The 20,200-nt window shown below is 32.1% G+C and overlaps 2 protein-coding genes across 2 annotated transcripts; one reads left to right on the top strand and one right to left on the bottom strand.

Annotated features, from left to right (window-relative positions):
- Positions 1–299: 299 nt before the first annotated feature.
- Positions 300–815, bottom strand: LOC140442098 (uncharacterized). Its single transcript, XM_072533171.1, has one exon. The coding sequence runs from the start codon at positions 813–815 to the stop codon at positions 300–302; it is 516 nt and encodes a 171-aa protein (XP_072389272.1).
- A 3,745-nt stretch (positions 816–4,560) lies between these two features.
- LOC140442097 (uncharacterized) lies at positions 4,561–4,896 on the top strand. Its single transcript, XM_072533170.1, has one exon. It carries the CDS (start codon positions 4,561–4,563, stop codon positions 4,894–4,896), a length of 336 nt encoding a protein of 111 aa, XP_072389271.1.
- The last annotated feature ends 15,304 nt before the right edge of the window (positions 4,897–20,200 follow it).

Here is a 20,200-nt window from a genome sequence, read left to right as displayed (position 1 = left end):
ATCTTGGAAAGCTGCAGAAATAATTGCAGCTCTAACACCATCTGAAACCCCATAACGATCTAATGTTCTGGCAACAACTGGAAATGTGACATCAGTCATAGTGAGTGAAGAAGTGGAAATAATTCATTGCGATTGGAAGTCCTCGATGTCACCGTTTTTCTTTAATGTATCTGCCTGTTGAACATTCAGTCGTATCTTTGAAGTTGTAGGTGATTTGGAAGTACTAGGAATGGATTCCACATCTATTTGCAAGGCTCTTTATTCTTCACGTTGCTTTTGTTGGTGTAATCTATGTAAATTCACCTCATTTTTTTTGTCGCTTCACGATCTAAACTACCAATAATCATTTTACGGTCAGTTCGTTGGTCGATTAAGAAATTTCGTTCTGGTATTGGAATTTTTTGGTTTTTAGGACAGCTGCAATCTGTGAACTCTAAACATTTGCAAGTAGCAATATCAAACAATTTCTTGCTATCCTCACCAAATTTAAAGAGCTTCTCTTTGTAACCAACTTCGTCCTTCCTGCCTTTATATGGTTTCAATAATGTTCTATACTTATCGTGGTAAGCTATAACTCTGGCTAATATTGTTTTGTGTTCCACGATGGGTATTGAAGCTCTGCGCCACATCTCCTCTACTCTTTCTGTCACAATTTCACTGTTTTTCCGCACACAGTTGTTATACTGTTTTTTATAGCTTTGAGATACGAATATAAACAGCTTTATCATATCTTTATACGTGGGTAACACATTTTTAGGGAGCTCACTACCAGAACCAAATATTGGACAAGTTACTTCACTCCGGAGTAATGCCATAGTTGTAATCTAATTATAGTAACTGAATTCACACAAAAGTTGTCGCAACACTAAACTTTGAGGATTGAGCTTCATGCTATAGAAAACGATACTAAACCAACCGATTATCGAAACAGTACTGAATAGTGAATACAAAAGATGTACCTACTAGGTACCTACTTAGAATTTAAATAGAGTGGGAGAGTAAAGGTCTACTTCTGTGACAGGTAATAACTGGTTGGTATCTCCGTTAGGTACGGGGCTGGCCCGAAATTCAAAATAGATCGATTTCAGTAGCACCGGGGCAGTTATTCTGATGGAGATAGCAAGAAGTGTTAATGAAGTTTTCGTTTCATATCCTAGGACCGGATTGATACCGCACCCCGCGCATTTAAATTTTTTTATTTTTTTTAATTTTTATAACTTTCAAAATTTTATATCACGTTGGGGCAGATGTCAGGGTGGAAATATATAAAAATGACAATGAACTTCTTGAATACTGTCCCACAGTAGCATCGATTTCGCACCCCGCGTTTGTGAAAATCGTTATTTTATTTTTCTCCATATAACAGCGCTCCACCCTACTCTATACCACTCCAATGACAGCACAATATAGTATACATTCAATACATTATTACAATCTCTACTAACCTTTTCATTAACGGTTAAAATAAACCATAAATTTTGTGGCAATCACTCCAAACGGAAAATATTATATATGATATGTTTAAATATTATATTAATTATATTTAAAAATATTATATACAAATATTTGATATATATTCAAACCACTAAAGTATTGTTTATTAAACATATTTAATAATAAAATTATAATTATATTTTATAATATTATATTCTACCACAAAAAATTGAAATATAGATATATACATATTTATTATAACTACATTTGCTGCGTCATCCCAATTGTTAATCAGTTTAAATTGTTTATTATTTATATTATAATATATTGGATCCTGACAATCCGACAAAAGTTTCGCAGAGCTATGTCGGACTATCGCATTTAGCGGATAACAGAACATTAACACAGAACATATTAGCATAGAATTTATTGGAAAAGAAAGAAAATATAACAAAGATAAGTAGAACAATAATTTACAGCCAATTTAAAGTGGGGAAGTGAAAGAAACTGAGTTTGTCAAAGTCAAAATTGGTCTCACATAACGAATTAGCATTTAAGAGAATAATTCACATAACCGAATTTTTGGTTTTTATTTTTATCTTATCCAACATACTAAATTTTTAGTTTAAAATATTTATTTTTTCCCTTATTTTGATTTAATATCAACTATTTCACAGGACTATTTTTAACTGATAAAACGTCATAACAACGCCACGTTTCCTACTGACAAAACTCCTTTCTATTGTATCCGTGATTTTTCAGCGATAAAATTATGACATATCCGTCTCGAAGGTATCTGGTAATTCTATTGTTGTTAGTTTGAAAAAACGTCATTGAGGCGTAATCAATTTTAGACAGATATAAAGAATCCAGACGAAAATTAAGATGTGGATGCGTCAGGTGAAGAAATCAAAAAATTGGTTTAGGAAAATGTCCCATTGAAAACACAGATGTCCCTTTGTTAAACAGAAAAACAAAATTTGTTTAATTTACTGTTTGTATTTTGAGAACGATTTCCGAAGTGGTTTTCCGAACACTACGAGAATTTGCTAACAAAAAGTAGAGCAGAATATACCACACAATCACCAACGGAAGTATTCGTTGAAGGTGAATAGTTAGTAGTGGGAGTTGATATGGTAAAGAAAGCTGTAACTGAACTAAAAAATGGTAGAGCTCCTGTCTCAGAAAACATTCCAGCCGAATTAATAAAATGGCACAGATAAACTCTTTCTAGCACTTACTTTGTGTATGGACAAATATATAAACGGCGACACACCACCCAGTCTATGAAAAGTAGCTTATATTTCTTTCATCCATAAAAAAGGAAATAAGTTGGACTGCTCAAATTATAGAGGAATATCGCTAACTAGTACACTAAGCCGGGTGTACGGACGCATTCTTAGAAATCTTATTGAGATAGAGTATAGGGAACAAGAAGTAGAAGAACAGGCCGGTTTCCGCGCCGGAAGGACTTGCACATATAATGTCTTCTGTCTAAAACAACTAATCGAAAAAAAATTAGCAATCAATCAAGAGATCCATCTCATGTTTGTTGACCTCCGTAAAGGATACGACAGCATGCCTGTGACTAAATTGTGAAAATCACTACAAGAAAGTAACATTAGCTGCACTCTAATCAAAGCTTTAAAAAATCTATATAAAAATTCTACATCACAAGTAAAAATTGACAACAGACTATCTAAAAAGTTCATCGTTAACAAGGGTCTGCGCCAAGGATGCTGTATTTCACCAACGTTGTTCAAGATATATGTTGCAAAAGCACTAAATCAGTGGAAACGTAAATGTCACGGTATGGGTATAGACCTCGGAGAGGTTTGTTTATATACCTTACAATTTGCTGATGACCAAGTCATCATAGCTAATGATAAAGAAGATCTAGAGTATATATGGCAAGGAAACTAAAGGAGGAGTATGAACAGTGGGGCTTGGAAATTAATGTGGAAAAATCGGTTGCCTGTAAAGTCGGTTTTACGGGCGAAGATTTTACGTGACAACGTCTTTTTCTCGGTAGAATATTTATTGATATGAATATTATTAAATTGCACAATAGTTGTTTGCAGTTGAAACGCGCTGTTTCTTCTCAATCGACTGAATTACGATTGATTGCAGAGTGATTTAAACTAATAATTTACTTAACACTATCAACATTTGTCAATAGTATGACATAACCTATAAACTCAGTTTCTCAACTTTTGTGTCAATCTAACAATTAATCAATCAATCATAGTTTACGATAATGAAATATTAGTGTACAATTATTTACCTTTATTGTTGTAGTTGTTGTAAATGACGAATCTAAGCACTCCACATTTTCACTACAGACACAGCTGACGATACTTTAACCACACGTGTGAACTTGTATTATGACGCTTTCTCGGTTTTCCAACGCCAAGAACGCTCGAGAAAGACAGAGACACAAGCACGCACCGATTCAACGCGCCTAATTCTCTAGTGCTGCGCGCGCAGCGGACCGATCATGTTTGAGTGGGAGAGAGACGCAAGGCATTCGCCGGTCCGGCGGGCCTCTCTCTCGTTCGGTGACTCACCGTAACAGACGTGAGCGGGCGTTACACTTTTTCATGAGTGACTCCGAGCCACAACCTAATTTAAGACATTGTCACGTCAAAAACTAAATACCTACCCATATGAGTTGAGTTATCCAATATCGAACTGGAGAATAATGAAAAAATTACATCCTGTAGTTAATACACGTATCTGGGAGTAATCTTCGATAAAACGGGAAAAGAACGATGAGGAAATAAAGACCAGGGGAATACAAGCTAGAAGAACAATTGGATCCATCCAATGGCGCTACAGCCCAAATCGGGCCTTGGTCAACAGGCTTCTCCAACCATCTCTATTTACCGCTGTTCTTTTCCATGAACGCGTTCCCAGGCAGTTCCTGGCATCCTCATCGACTTCATCTTCCCATCTCTTTTTAGGTCTAGAACAATTGGATGCCTAAATGAAATACTTTTTAGCTCCGAAGTAGGAATAAAGCGAAAATACAATATATATGAAACACTAATAAAAAGCAGCCTACTTTACGGAGCAAAAACTTGGCGAATAACCGAGAACAACAGAAAAACATTAGAAGCTGTAGAAATGGATGTGTTTAGAAGATCGTTAGATATATCCTGCAGGAAAACAGTTCGAAATGAGAAAATAAGACGACGAATTGTAGTAGACGGTTACTTAACATCAGATATTGAGAGGAAACAGTTAATTTGGTATGGTTATGTTCAAAGAATGGAAGACACAAGATTGCCCAAAAAGATTATGCAGTGGGTACCACCAAACCGTAAAAAACGAGGAAGACCCAAAAAGACATGGAGAGAAGGGGTAACCAAGGCAATGAGTACAAGGGATCTTAGAGATGGCCAATGGGACGATAGAAGGACGTGGAAGTTAGGCATCAGACAACGCCGAAAGACGTTCTAAAACCGGTATATATATATAAAAAGTTATGAACCAAATAATTTGGCAAAATAGATCAAACACCCATTATCTTTGTTATTGATGAAGTAAGACCCATTAATTATAGCTTTTTTGAGCTCGCCTAAGTGTCCCCTTTTTAATAATGCATGTTACTTGTCCAAAGAGACACCCAGTTTATTTATTTATGTATACAGTTTATTAGGTGTACACACCCTTCTGGTAAGAAGCATTACTGATATGCTGCAGGCCTTCATCTCTTACGATACTTCTCATCCATATGTCAATCAGATACACAAGCGTATTCCAGTCTAAGTAGCAGATTCATTTTAGAATTTTAAACCACCGCATTAGCCTTTTTTGGTTTTATGTCTAGGACTCGAACCATCGTCCGCTAAATTATTCAGCACAGAATTCAATCAGTCGCCTGATCCGCTTGGCTATCTAAACAATACGTTAGGAAATAAGTATGTATGGTATAAATGAAAGTGTTTCAAAGGATACTACAAATAATCAAAAAATATTACAATAAAGGATTATATTAACCAATCAGTTTTTGTATGAACCAAATATATAATCCAAAAATCAAAAAAAAATAGTTTGCACAATTACTGTAGTCGTTTTCCCAGAGTATATTTTTAAAAAATCTGAGATTCTACAGCAAAAGAGCTTTGAACAGTTTTAAAATGCTGTTACATAAGCCCCTATAATCGATCTCATATCTTTTACAATATTCATACTCCGATTCTCCCCAAGGTTTTTAATCTATTATCTTCGACCCATATCAATTACCACCTTTTCTTTGTTACGGTTCTTCTCAGACGCGCTTTCAAATTGCTTTGAAATTTTCAAAGGCCTTAGAGCTAACTATGTGACATGAATAAGTTTAAAATAATGGACTCACGTGAATAATAATTTCGGACCAATCGTAATATGTTCCAACTTTCGGTTTAAATCAAATCGACCAACTCGACGACGTTTCCTCTCTATACCCGTAATCTCTTCCTTCGAGTTAACACGGGAAATTCGGCCCTCGACAATATCTAACCTGACACAGATTCCATAAAATAAATTGAAGGTGCTTTATTTTCTTTACCCTATAAAATTTTTATCCTATTACTGAAAATTATATGTAACTATTCATAAAGTGGTCGCTTTTCGTAAGTATTTTTACTGTAGTTAGTATTTTTTGATTTTTCCAAGTCGCAGTAGACAATTCGAGAGCACTTTGTACTTTCTGCACTGACGAAAAAAATATAGATCAACGAAGTTGTTCTTACTTATGTTTGCAAATACAAAATGCGCAGAATATTTTGTTCAAGAGAAATTTTGTAAATGTAACCATGTAAATTGTTTAAACAATTCTTGGTAAAACAACAATTTTAACACGATTTTTATGTCAACAAAACAAGCTACATATTTTTCTTTGTGCCTGATTTATCTAATATAAAAGTTTGAATAATTTAAATAAATTTTGCCATATTTTTGCCGTCTGTGATACAACTACGGTATTTAATTTTCAAGGAAAAAGTAAAATTGTTAAAGATCTTCTGCAGACGGTCTTTTTTATGTCTCGAAAATAGATAAAGTTGTTTTAACTAAAAATTACAATTACAATTTTCTGATTTACGTTAAGTTCTGTTTATTAGGTTTAAAATGAAATCGAAATACAAATATTTCTAAATAGCAATGCAATACAAAATGCAGTTGGAACATTGATGTGGCATGCATTTCCAAAATTCCCCTAGAATCCATTTCCAAACCCAATTGTAGCTCTATCATTTAAATATTACAATCAAATACCAATCGGATTAGGATTAGACATTAAGCGGGGGGCAATTAGTAGCAATACGTTCAACGGATCTTCTTGTCCATGATTTAAATTAAAGCAAATAGCGTGCTCTTGCAAAACTGATAGTTGTGGATGTAAGAAACTTGGCTTACATTGTAGTAATTTATGTATAGAATTCACTAAAGAGACGTATGAGAATAATTGGGATGTGATCGGTGATTTTGAAGTTATATCGGTACATAAATGTATATATATATATATATATATATATATATATATATATATATATATATATATATAATCTTTGCAGATTAGTTAAATAGTAAACTCTTAAATATTGGGGAAATCTGCAAGAAATACTCTAATGTGTATCAATTGTTTCGCCGAACGTTTTCGCCAAAGAGAATTAATTTGGCTTCTTCAGGGCTGAAAGAGAATAAATTATAATTAGCTACCATATATTATCTATTAAAACATTATTGATCTTACCGTAACTTAGAATTGTAGAGTTAGAATATTAAAAAACTTTGCTAGTAACATAGTGGTGTTTTTTGTTACTATGTGCAAAAAAAGTTTTTTATAAGAATTGAAATGTATGGTAGCTTCGAACTTGACACGTAAAGGCTTACCCAAGGTTAATCGAAAAACCCAATGCAACTACATTTAAAAGGAGGTAATTCTTTGAAATGTCGGCAATAACTAAATTTTTGATTTTAAATAGTTAAAAGTGAGGTTCTGTTTAAGTCAGAACGCAAGCGCTGACAACTTCATTATAATTGGTATGAATCTTTATGTCGTTAAGGTTCATTGGTAAAAAACGAATGAATTTACGTTCGGCGAAACAATTGATACACATTAGAGTATTTCTTGCAGATTTCCCCAATATTTAAGAGTTTACTATATATATATATATATATATATATATATTAGAAGTGATTATTTCGACCAAAAAATAATTTATAAATACGTTATAAATTATTTTATAACCAACTTTATATAAACCAGTTACCCAGTACCAACCTTATATAAAAGTAATGTCGTTTATGAAATACCGTGTTTAGGATGTCAAAATAGCTATATTGGTCAAACATCACAATGGCTAAAACAACGCATCACACAACATAAAAGTGATTGCCGCTTGAGAAAAAATACTTGCGCAGTGGTTGAGCACTATGAAAACACTGGTCATATGCTAGACTATAACAAAGCTCACATTTTGGCACAGACTGATAACTACAAAAGTAGATTATTTCTTGAAATGTATTACATTAATAAAAATAAAAACACTTTAAATTATAAAACGGACACTGGACAGTTAAGTAACATAATATTGTAACATATTGAACAAAATTTATAAATATTAAAAATAGCCAACATTCATCTTAATAACAACTAACCTTAATAATTCATCAAATAAATATTATTCTTCTAACTTTTCTTTTATTGTTATTTTTATTTTTACATTTGAAATAATTTTAATTTTTTACCGTATAGCTGTAGCGAACGTGCTTAAGACAATTTAATCTTGACATTCAATATTTCAAATACTTCAATGTCAGTTTTTATTTGCGAAATCTTTTAAATTCTGTAAGTGTTTTAAAATATATTTGTACGCCATTTTTTGTAATGTTCAAATTGTTTTTAGTTTACTCCTGAGTAAGCTTTTAAATAAATAGCGAAATATTGAGTAATTTAGAAAAAAGAAAGATTTTTATTATAGACCACTTTACCCTATAATTTGAACGTATTTATATATATATATTTATATATATATATATATATATATATATATATATATATATATATGTATAGGTATAGGTATATAATATACATATATTAAATTCAACTATATAAAAGTAGAATATTGCATTTCTTTTCAATTCGAGTTTCACCATTTTCCTACACGTATTTGGAGGTTTTACCTCTTATCAGAAAGACTTTGTAAGAACTTAATTTGAACTGAAATGCTATTTGAGTGCAAAAACAGAGTGAAAATGATGGTGTATTACAAGGGTTGTCATACGGTTGGTTCATTAGATTACTTTGGCAATGCAGAATACTTTAACAGTTCGAGTTTCTTACGTAAATCGTATATATATATATATATATATATATATATATATATATATATATATATATATATATATATATATATATATATATATATATACAGGGTGAGTCATGAGGAACTTTACATACTTCTACCATATGTAGAGTCCCTCAGGGAGCATATCATGTGGCCACTAAAAAATGTCAACTCCTCTTCTTTATTAATTAACAGGGTGATTTGTGTAATTGACCATTTATTTCATTTTACTGTAGTGTTTATACGGCTCATTTGATTTTTTTAATTTTTGCATGATACAGTACAATACTATCAAGCATTCGACTGGTATTACCTAAACTAAAAAAATCCAGGACTGGCTTTGGAAAAATTAAAAAATTAATTTAGGGATTCGTATTAAATATTACACCCTGTATGTATATTTTTTAAAATGCAATAAGTGATTTTCAAACTACATAAATAGCCAATGAAAACGATATATGCGACAATGTTGTCGCACTTTTATTAAATTTTTAGTGAACGATCAAATCTTACCAAAAATAGAACAACCATAATGAAGTATCAAATTATAAGGTAATTAATTTAAACAAATGTTATAAATTTCAAACATTTTAATTGAAATAATAAACTGAGTCACTGCACAACAGAAAACAGTAACTACTAACAATAACGAAGAACAATTTAAAAAAAAAACTAAAAATATGTACATAGTTATGATAAACCCATAAATTAGAACTGGAAAAAAAACAATAATGGTAACAAAATAAAAATAATTCAAAATAGATTTTCGAAATGGAACCCTGCAGCCTGTACACATTTTTGTTGCCGAATTGTTAATTGACGTATTGAATTACGGATACTCTGGGGATCGTTTCTAATAGTATTACAACAATGTATAATTCTATCAATTAATTGTTGTCGGTTATTAATATTCACTGCGTAAACTAGTTGCTTCAATCGTCCCCAAATATGGTAATCAACGGGATTGAAATCAGGGGATCTTGAAGGCCACGAAATAGGACCTTCACGTCCTATCCACCTGTTGCCATAAAAATTATTGAGATGTTGTCTCACTGCCAGTAAAAAGTGTGGGGGTGCCCCATCATGCTGAAAATACATCCCTCGGATAGCAACGTTCGCGTTGGCAAGCAAATTCGGCAAAATATTTTGTAGAAAGTTCAAATAGACCTGCCCTGTTAAAGGACCATCAAAAAAGTGAGGACCTACTAATTTGTTATTTATGACACCAATCCACACGTTAACCGAAAACCTTAACTGAGAACGACGTTCTCGAATAGCATGGGGATTTTCTTCTGCCCACACATGTGAATTTCGTGAATTATTTATCCCGTCTCTGGTAAATTGGGCTTAATCTGTAAATAGTGTCCTGTATAGCGTTGGCCGATTATTGTTAATCCATCTACAAAATTCCAACTTATCGATCTCATCTCCGCATGTAGTCGCTGAACCATTTGAATGTGATATGGGTAAAGATTATTTTTTTGTCTCTACTTACTTTTGATTGAGTAACATTGAGTTCTCGACTTACTTGTCTAGTGCTTATTGTAGGGTTCATAGTAACGGCGTCCATAATGTCATCTTCCTGCGCTTCATCTACATGTCGCTCTGTTGTTCCACTAGGAAAAGTGCCATTTTCTCGCAAATAATTAAAAACTGACCCAAATGTTGGATGACTGGGAGTTCGACGATTAGGAAATCTCCTGCAATATTCTCTACTAGCAGCCCTACCATTCCCATTACAGAATCCATAAACAAATATTATGTCTGCATATTCTGTGGTTGAAAACTGATGTGGCATTTTGAACGAAAATAACAAAAACTTTACCAAAACTAACACAATGTACTTAACGTAGATATGACAGAAGAAATATGTATTCTTGTACACATAAATAACAATTGATAATGACAATAATGACAATGGGTATAAAATATCAAGAAACGTTAAACGGTCAACGCCAACCTTCATTTTAAACTTTTTTAGATTAATTTTTATTTAGTACAGTTGATGCAATGTATTATTATTTGACATAAAATTTTAATCATTTAGAATCAACAAAAACTAACACATACAAGAGGTTTGACTTTTTAATCAATTTAATTTATTATTTATCGAAAATAATGCCCCAATACGATGTATGAGTAAAAATTTAAAATTGTAAAACAATTGATTCTATCGTAGAGATAATACAAAGTGACAGTAAAGATGTTAATTTTCTACGTATTAGATTATGTTGTAGGAACTCATTTTAATTAAAATGTTTGAAATTTATAACATTTGTTTAAATTAATACCTTATAATTTGATACTTCATTATGGTTGTTCTATTTTTGGTAAGATTTGATCGTTCACTAAAAATTTAATAAAAGTGCGACAACATTGTCGCATATGTTGTTTTCATTGGCTATTTATGTTGTTTGAAAATCACTTATTGCATTTTAACAAAAATTTATACAGGGTGTAATATTTGATACGAATCCCTAAATTAATTTTTCCAAAACCAGTCCTGGATTTTTTTAGTTTAGCTAATACCAGTCGAATGCTTGATAGTAGTGTACTGTATCATGCAAAAATTAAAAAAATCAAATGAGCCGTATAAACACTACAGTAAAATGAAATAAATGGTCAATTACACAAATCACCCTGTTAATTAATAAAGAAGAGGAGTTGACATTTTTTAGTGGCCACATGATATGCTCCCTGAGGGACTCTACATATGGTAGAAGTATGTAAAGTTCCTCATGACTCACCCTGTATATATTATTTATCTCTCATGAATAATTGTCTAATATTCTGAGCATGATGGATGCCTTTGAATCTCACAGTGATGCCAGCCCTTCAAGCCTCAACGTATGGCCAAGTTCACACTCCTCAAGATATAGTAACGTCGGCAGGGTGTTGACTCTTCGACGGCCCCTCACTCCATACCCCCACCTTTCGTGAAATATCATATAAAAAAATATGATGTCTATCTGGCCAGGGAGCGTTCTCTCCGAGCTGTTAGCTGGTTTTTGCGAGGTAATTATACTAACAGTCAGCAACGTCAGTCTATACTTCTATACTTCTATACGTCTATACTTCTTGTTGGCTTGAATAATATCGTAGCTGCAAGGCTTCGTGTTTATTCAAACATTAAAGAGCTTTTGTAATCGTCTTCGAAGAGAAGTCTTCTTAAATAATATGAAACGGTAATAATATGAAACGCAGAATAGTTAAAAAAGGCTACTCGGCCAACTAGGTCTACCTGGAGTCAAGATGTAGACCAACTTGAACCCGATCGAAGGTTGCGCTGCCTCGTTATGCATTTCTGTCCTGTCAAATATGTCCAATTAAATCAACCAACAGCCCGATTACATAAAAACAATTTGTTTTAGTGACAAAAGTACTATTTCTCTCAATCGAAATGTTAACACACACAATGTGACGTATTGGAGTGACACGAATCCTCACGTCTTTCGTGAAACACATACTCAATTTTCAAAATAATAAATATTTAGGCAGCTATTTTGGGAAACCACATAGTAGAGCCTGTTTTTCTCAATACTAACTTAACCGGTGAAGTGTATCTGGAGATGTTACAAAATGCAATTAAACCGTTAATACTAGAAATTCTGGAGAGTAATCCAGATTAATTCGGCCACTTAAAAATTACGTTCCAACAAGATGGTGCTCCTGCATACCATTATGGTGCAGTAAGACGTTACCTAGTACGATAGAATGACCAGCTCGGTGACCGGACCTCACACCATTAGATTTTTTTCTGTGGGGATACTTGAAATCGAAAGTTTAAGCTTCAGCATCCGACAATATTGACATTTTAAAATAACGAATTGTTGAAGAATTTAGGGCTATTTCTTCCGACAAATTTGAACACGTACGGCAAGAGTTTAGAAATAGGATACATTACTGTCAGAAAGTAGATGGAGCACATTTTGAACACTTACTATAAGAACTGCTTGTTGAATATTTATTAATTAAATGGGAAGCTACAATTTTAGTACTTATTTAATTTATTTATTAAAATGAGCTTAAACAAACAAAATTTTCTATACTAAATAGATATTTTCCATACTTTTCAAACGAGGTATCACTTGCCATAAGGTTCCATTTAAAATTATCTGTCACAGTGGCGCTGTAACGTCATCTGTCACTATTACGTCCCCTATTATGATTGGTTGAGAAGCCTACGTCTGTTTATTATTGTCTCCAAATTTCACTATTATAACAATAACCGTTCAAAAGATACGAGGGGCGAACGGACTTTTGACTAGCGCTGTATACTTATGTAAAAAATAGATTTAAAATTAAAGTTTTATGTTAATATTGAGGGGAAACTAAATATACGACCAACTACATACAATGTCGAGATAGTTTCATAACTTTTTTACTGGATCATTTTAGTACGAGTAACTAAACAAAATTTGTATTTCGAGGACGATTTTTCCATAAAAAAATAAAATAATGTAACATTACTTTCTTGTAGCATGTTAGAGTAATTTCCTATCCTTTTAAGTTTTTCTGATAATCCTTTTATGTATGGTATTGTTATTTTCTTCGTATTGGTCCTTGTTGCTAAATTGCTAAATGACCAATTGTGTTCCAAATTCCTCGGCAGAATGTATTATAATCTGCTTGCCCATATTAAAAGAGGAAGTTTTTAAAAACAAAAATACATACCAGTATTAGTAAGTCGCTAACATGTAGAGGATACATAATTTATATTTTTTTAAATAACAAACATATAAAATCAGAATTTGATGTTTATTTAAAGTAACCTAAATGCACGACCAAATACTTATCATGTCGGGGTAGTATTATGAGGTTTTTTCCTGGTTTTTCCCTCATAATTTATTATGGAATCACTAACAGGAGATTTTTACTGTCATTATGGCATGTGCTTGGCTTTTTAAAGGCGAATTACATGATATGATTTTTTATGACGGATATTCTCAAGTTAAACTTGATTTCATGTAATCGAATGAACTATCTTACAAGTAAAGTCGTCCCAGGAACGCAACTAAACAATATTGGCAATATCATTAAGTCGTCTACTTTGAAATGTATAATATATGTCTAAATTGTCAATATAGATAAGTTAGATAAAATTAAATTATTTGAAGAATTTTTCACCAAGTAACAAAAAAACAAAATTTGTTTAATTTACTAGAACGATTTCCGAAGTAAAAATTGAAACGTCCATAAACGTACTTTAACCTTTAATTGTGGCTTATTCCCATTTAAATATTAATTAATGTAACATTACATTATTAATCCTATTATACTGATGTTTAGTTAAGTTTTTTTCTCCTTATAAATATACATTTTTCACAAGCCTGTATATAAAATTTTTGCTTTAAAAATTATTTAAAAAATAAGTATTTCTATAACTAATAAAATAAGCCCATGTGACTAGTTATTGTCCTATTGCATGGTAACATTGCGAAAATTACTTTTCGATAATGATATTTGGTGACACTTTCTCTCATTAAGTGAGCCCGCATTTTCCTTCTCTATACGGCCACTGCACACATTTTAATAATGTCTTTGGTGACAAATAACGAATAGCTCTTGTAGACTGGACTGGATGAAAAATGAATTTCTGTTCAAAAACTCATTAACAACATGTACCTGGATAACGACCGACGGGAAGCGATTAATTAGACAGATTGACAGGGCCTCTCGAATTATTTCAAAAAATCAAAATTAGCTTCATATACACGTAATTACAAAAAATACCAAATAATCTGTTAAAAATCTAAACCTCATAAAACCTTAAAGGCCAGGGCCGATAATTTTTAAGACCAAAAAAATAGTAACGGATTGAAACCCATAGGAAAAAGAAGAAAATTTAACAAAAATAAACGACAAAATAATCTAAGGGCGATCTGAGGTCGAAAAGTGGAAGAGAGTGAAACACTTGTATCACGATTTCTGTAAAAACTATAAGTTATATGGAAAACAGTAGTTAAATGGTAAAGTTGTAGGAAATAAAAAAATCTACAACAGTGACCATTATCCATTAATTATAGAAAACAACCAACATAACCGCACAACCCATTTTTCTCCGAAATGGAAAATGGATAAAGCAGATTGGAAGCTTTTTGCCGAACAAATAGAGTCGGATATAAACAAGTACTCGACAACAATAATTAATGTCGAAGAATCTCTAGACAACTTGACCAAAATAATTATTAAGGCAGCTGAAAACTCATTCGGTAAAACAGCTCCAACGAAACGCTCCACACCAGTTTCATGGTGGAACGAAGTTTGTAAAAAGGTCATTAGAGTAAAACTGCCTTTAATAAATACCAAAGAAATAAATCACTTGAAAACCAACTAGAATATAAGAGAACTCGAGCTATAACTAGACTTACAATAAAGACAGCTAAAGGTCAGTCCTGGATTGATTATGTTTCTAAAATAAATAGCTCTACTCCTATGAGTGACATATGGAAGAAGATAAAACGAATATCGGGAAAAAATTTGAATTTAAAAATCAACTCACTTAATATTCAAGATAAGGTTATTACCAACGACAACGAAATCGCAGAAGAAATGGCTAACACTTATAAACATAGGTCTAGTAATACCCAGTATAACCAGAGTTTTATTACACTTAAGCAACATGAACAACATAAACTAATTCTTGATTTCGACGAAATAGATAAAAGTCATATAAACTCACCGTTTTCAATGGAAGAGTACAATAAAGCCCTTACCTCGTTTAAAGATTCGGCAGCGGGACCTGATGATATTCCGGTAAAATTTATAAGAAATTTACCTTCAAATGCTCATCAGTACTTACTAAAGGTATTTAAATTAATATGGATGCAACATAAATTTCCACCAAAATGGTCAGAATCTATTATTATACCAATTGTAAAACCAAACAATCCAACAAATAATCCAAATTCATATAGACCAATATCTTTGACATGTGCTATGGGTAAATTAATGGAAAAAATTGTAAATAAAAGGCTTTTATGGACTCTTGAGAATCGAAACCTAATAATTCCAAATCAAAGTGGTTTTCGTAGAAATCGGTCAACAATGGACAATATTGTAGCATTAGAAAATTACGTACTTGAAGCTTTTGCTGCCAATCAAAAATGCCTCGCAATATTTTTTGACATCAAGGGAGCATATGATACCACTTGGAAACACCTAATAGTTAAAAAACTACATCATTTAAATATCAAAGGACACTGCCTAGCTTTCATTAATAATTTCTTAACCAATCGATCATTCCACCTTAAAACTAATGGTATGCTATCACCAAAAACAAAACTAGAGAATGGTATTCCTCAAGGATCAGTTTTAAGCCCTACACTTTTTTTAGTATCAATAAATGATGTTCTAGTCAATATGAACTTTCCACTGAAAGGTCTCTTATACGCAGACGATCTTGTTATCTATGCGAGAAGCCAAAATATGGAAAACATCACGAGTATGCTACAAACGTTTTTACATCAACTAGAGGAATGGTCGCAAAATTGTGGATTTCAATTTTCTACAGAAAAAACACAATTTATATTATTCACAAAGAAAAGCTACCCTAATCACTCTCCACTCTCACTATTTAACAAGCCTCTAGTTCGAAAAAATAATGTAAAATTTCTAGGAATGACATTCGACCAACATCTAAATTGGACAGAACATATTAAAAAATTGGCAATCGAATGCCAAGCAAGACTTAATATCCTTAAATAACTATCTAAAAAAGACTGGGGGGCAGATAGACAAACTATGCTCTCTCTCTCTACAGAACTCTAATCAGATTAAAATTAGACTGTGGTGCGGTAGCATATTCATCGGCTACTGAGTCTTCCCTTAAAATTTTAGATTCAATACACAATACTGCACTCCGCATTGTCTTGGGAGCTTACAGAACAACACCAATAGAAAGCCTGTACTGTGAAGCAGCTGAACCATCACTATATCACAGAAGAATGTACTTAAAGTTAACCTACGCAATTAAATCAAATGCAAATCCTAACAACCACACCTTCAAATATGATCACCTTAACCGATTATCAACATGTTTCTCCAATAAACCACGTCTACATAAACCTTTCTACCACCGAATCAAAATGGATCTCTCATCTCTGAACACCACCTCACCTCCTTGCTTTCACGTTAGTTTTGAACCTGCTGCACCATGGACTTTGGGAGTACCTAAAATAATAACTACCCTAACATCATTGGACAAACACACTACTAACCATAGTGTGGTAAAACTTATTTTGCAGATTTTTATACAAATTTCTCTCAAATTTATAAAGATGCTTCAAAAACAACAGATGGCGTGGGAGCAGCAGTTATATCCTCTAATATGTGTCAAAAATATAAGTTGCTAATACACTATAGTACTCTTAATGCAGAATTATATGCCATATACGAGGCACTCAAATATATTATATCCTCACCAAATCAGAAATATATAATTTTGACTGATTCACTAAACTCACTACAATCTATAGGAAGAATATACCCAGAGAATCATATTCTTGAAAAAATAAAACAAAATCTGATAGAGATAGAAAATTGTAATAAGGAGGTAATCTTTATTTGGATCCCATCACATAATGGTATTAGAGGTAATGAAGAAGCAGATAAGTGTGCGCGTGAAGCCGTCAATTCAGCTGACTCTATTATTGTGAAATACGTGATAGCTAGTGATGTTTCAAGTGTTATCAAATCGCGGATCCTAAGTGAGTGGCAAAACCGGTGGGAATTTTCAGTGTCCAATCTTCGGAATATTAAACCGGACATTAAACCATGGAGATGTTTCCCCACTAAAAGAAGGGATCAAGTGACAATAACTCGTCTTAGATTAGGTCATACAAGTGCCACGCACAAGTTCTTAATTACTAAAGAATCCGAACCAAAATGTGAGCAGTGTAACGTTAAACTCTCGGTGAAACATGTTGTTGTAGACTGCCCAGTTTTCTCCAAAGCAAGAATCAATTATGGTATTTCAATAAACTTGGTGCAAATTGTTCATTCACAAATATGTTAAACTACTTAAATGCTATTAATTTTGTTAATATATAATATATTTAATATTGTAAATCTGATTCTCGCTAATAACCTTCGGGTTGATGCGAATTTGTAAATAAAAAAAAAAAAAATCTACAACTTTTTTATTTATCAATTCTCGCGTAAACTCACAATTTATACAAACAATTTTTTTTTTTAATTTGTTAAAAACTTACCTTTTTTATATGCCAAAACCAGTGTATTTTTTTTTTGTTTAAAACAATTATTTTTTCCTTTTTTTTTTTATTTAATATTGAAAAAGACACTTATTTTCAGTCGAAAATTCTCGTATTCAAATATTTGTTTTTTTATAAAAGTCAGAAGAGAAAGAATTATTAGGTTTAGAATAATTTTGTATGGGTCATAAAAAATTTTTTAAACAAAGTTTAAATAAGACAAGACTAGTACAGTAATGCATTGATTGGTGATCAGTGTAGTAGTGTCTGGGAGCTCGGGAGACTGAGACCTCGGAAACCCTGAAGAAGACATCAGATAGGATGTTGAAAGCTCGGCACAATGAGAATCAACGCAGTTGAACCCGGAAAACTGTCGAGTTGTCTGGTTTGCCCAATATAGACACATTCATAGTTAATACATGGTATTTCGTAAACAACATGTGACTTTTTTAGTTTTGTTTAGTTTAGTGAAATATTTATTTAAAAGGTTGTTGCCTTTGTGAGCCACTGTTATATTGTGTTTGGTTAAAAGATTCATTAGTTGTTCAGATAAACCTTTTATATATGAAGGAGTTGTATACGTAGTCTTCATAATGTTGCGCTATTGTTGTTATTTGCATTGTTGTAAAATTTATTTAGTCTCGATTTGAAAATAGTTTCAATTAGGTATTCAGGATATGCATTATGTAGAAGGGCATTTTTTGCTTTTTTTATTGCAGTTGGTTTGTATTCTGGATCTGTGATTTTTATAGATCCATCAGCAAGACTTTAATTACAGACTTCTTATGGGAGAATTGATGTTGAGATGTAGTGAAGACCATGTTTCTTTTGTAAACCACGATCTCTAATAATTATACCAGTCATTACTTTTAATGTTACATTGAGTAACTTAATTGCTCGCTTGTTTTTGCATGTTCTATGGTCTCCTTGTTTTGGGAGTATCACTATAATTCCCTTCTTTCATTCTTCAGGCATTATTTCTTTGCTCCATATATTCTGTATTAAATCATAAATCTATCTGTATAGTGCCTCCTCACCGTATTTTATAAACTCTGCACATATTTCGTCTTTTCCCACTGTTTTCCCTTTTTTAAATTTGCACATTTTCTCTTTTACTTCTGTATAGTTCAATTCTTCTTCTTCATCTTGCTCTGTGTTCGTTATTGTTTCTCTTTCTTTTTTCTATCTTTCTTCAAAATACCTTTGGCATTTTTCTGTTTTTATAGACTATATATCACAAAATTTACTTAACGATCCTAAAATTGTATAGTTTTATTAATAAGAAAATGTAATGAATATTTGTTTTAAATACTATAAAATACCAATGGTGTTTATTAATTATTTATGTAAAAAATTTTATTTTTTATGTTACCAATTATTAAAAAGAATTCGAAAACTCCGTTGTTCGGGATGCATTTAAATACCTTAAAAAATTGAATTTATATTACAGATATACTCGTAAAATGGCTATTAAAACGTTCAATAGAACATTATAAAAATAAATGGTTTTCCGATCAGATAAAATGAGAAATTTCCCTTACAGTATTTTAACTATATCGGATTTTAAATAAAAAACAGAAAATTCTTGTTGCAATAAAATGTTTCTAATTTAAATATAATATCGACGGATTAAAAGCTAGTACACAATTAATCGACATATTTGGTTTGATTACATACAAATCAAGATTCTCTGTATAATGATAAATATGAACGATGAAATGAATGATGAAATAATGGATGGTTGAACAGTAGAAAAGTGAGGCGAATTTCAAATCAGTGCACAGTGCGCAATATAACAATGCACAATGATAGAACTTAAAAATAACCTTAGAAAATGTAGTTTATTAAACATAAATATTAAAGATACAAACAAATATACGGAAAAGATAAGAAACTAAGTTAAAAACATATGAAAACAAATCTAAGCATCGAAGAAGTCACAAATATGTACACATAGAATGGGTCCATTCAAAACATATCGAACACTTGTACCATACCTCGTCTTATTTGCTACCGTCACTACATAATACACATAAGTCATTTTCATCTCACACGAGATCGTCAAACTCATCTTATCACACAAAAATCTTTCTTTTTGTACCTTTTTTCAATTTCGTGGTTTTCTCTCTGCTCCTTTGTCCATTCTGACGCTTGTCTAAACAATATTACCTTTCTTTTCTTTTTTCAATTTCCATCTCTGTTTCATCAAGTTTTTCTCTG

The sequence above is a fragment of the Diabrotica undecimpunctata genome, chromosome 5 (assembly GCF_040954645.1).
Source record: "Diabrotica undecimpunctata isolate CICGRU chromosome 5, icDiaUnde3, whole genome shotgun sequence".
Taxonomy (NCBI): Eukaryota; Metazoa; Arthropoda; class Insecta; order Coleoptera; family Chrysomelidae; genus Diabrotica; species Diabrotica undecimpunctata.
Note: the sequence above shows the minus strand (reverse complement) of the source record. Positions and strands in the feature narration are given on the sequence as shown.

What these genes read in the sequence shown, in the direction of transcription:
- LOC140442098 (XM_072533171.1), bottom strand. Translation starts at nt 815, where the DNA reads ATGGCATTACTCCGGAGTGAAGTAACTTGTCCAATATTTGGTTCTGGT.
- LOC140442097 (XM_072533170.1), top strand. Translation starts at nt 4,561, where the DNA reads ATGGATGTGTTTAGAAGATCGTTAGATATATCCTGCAGGAAAACAGTT.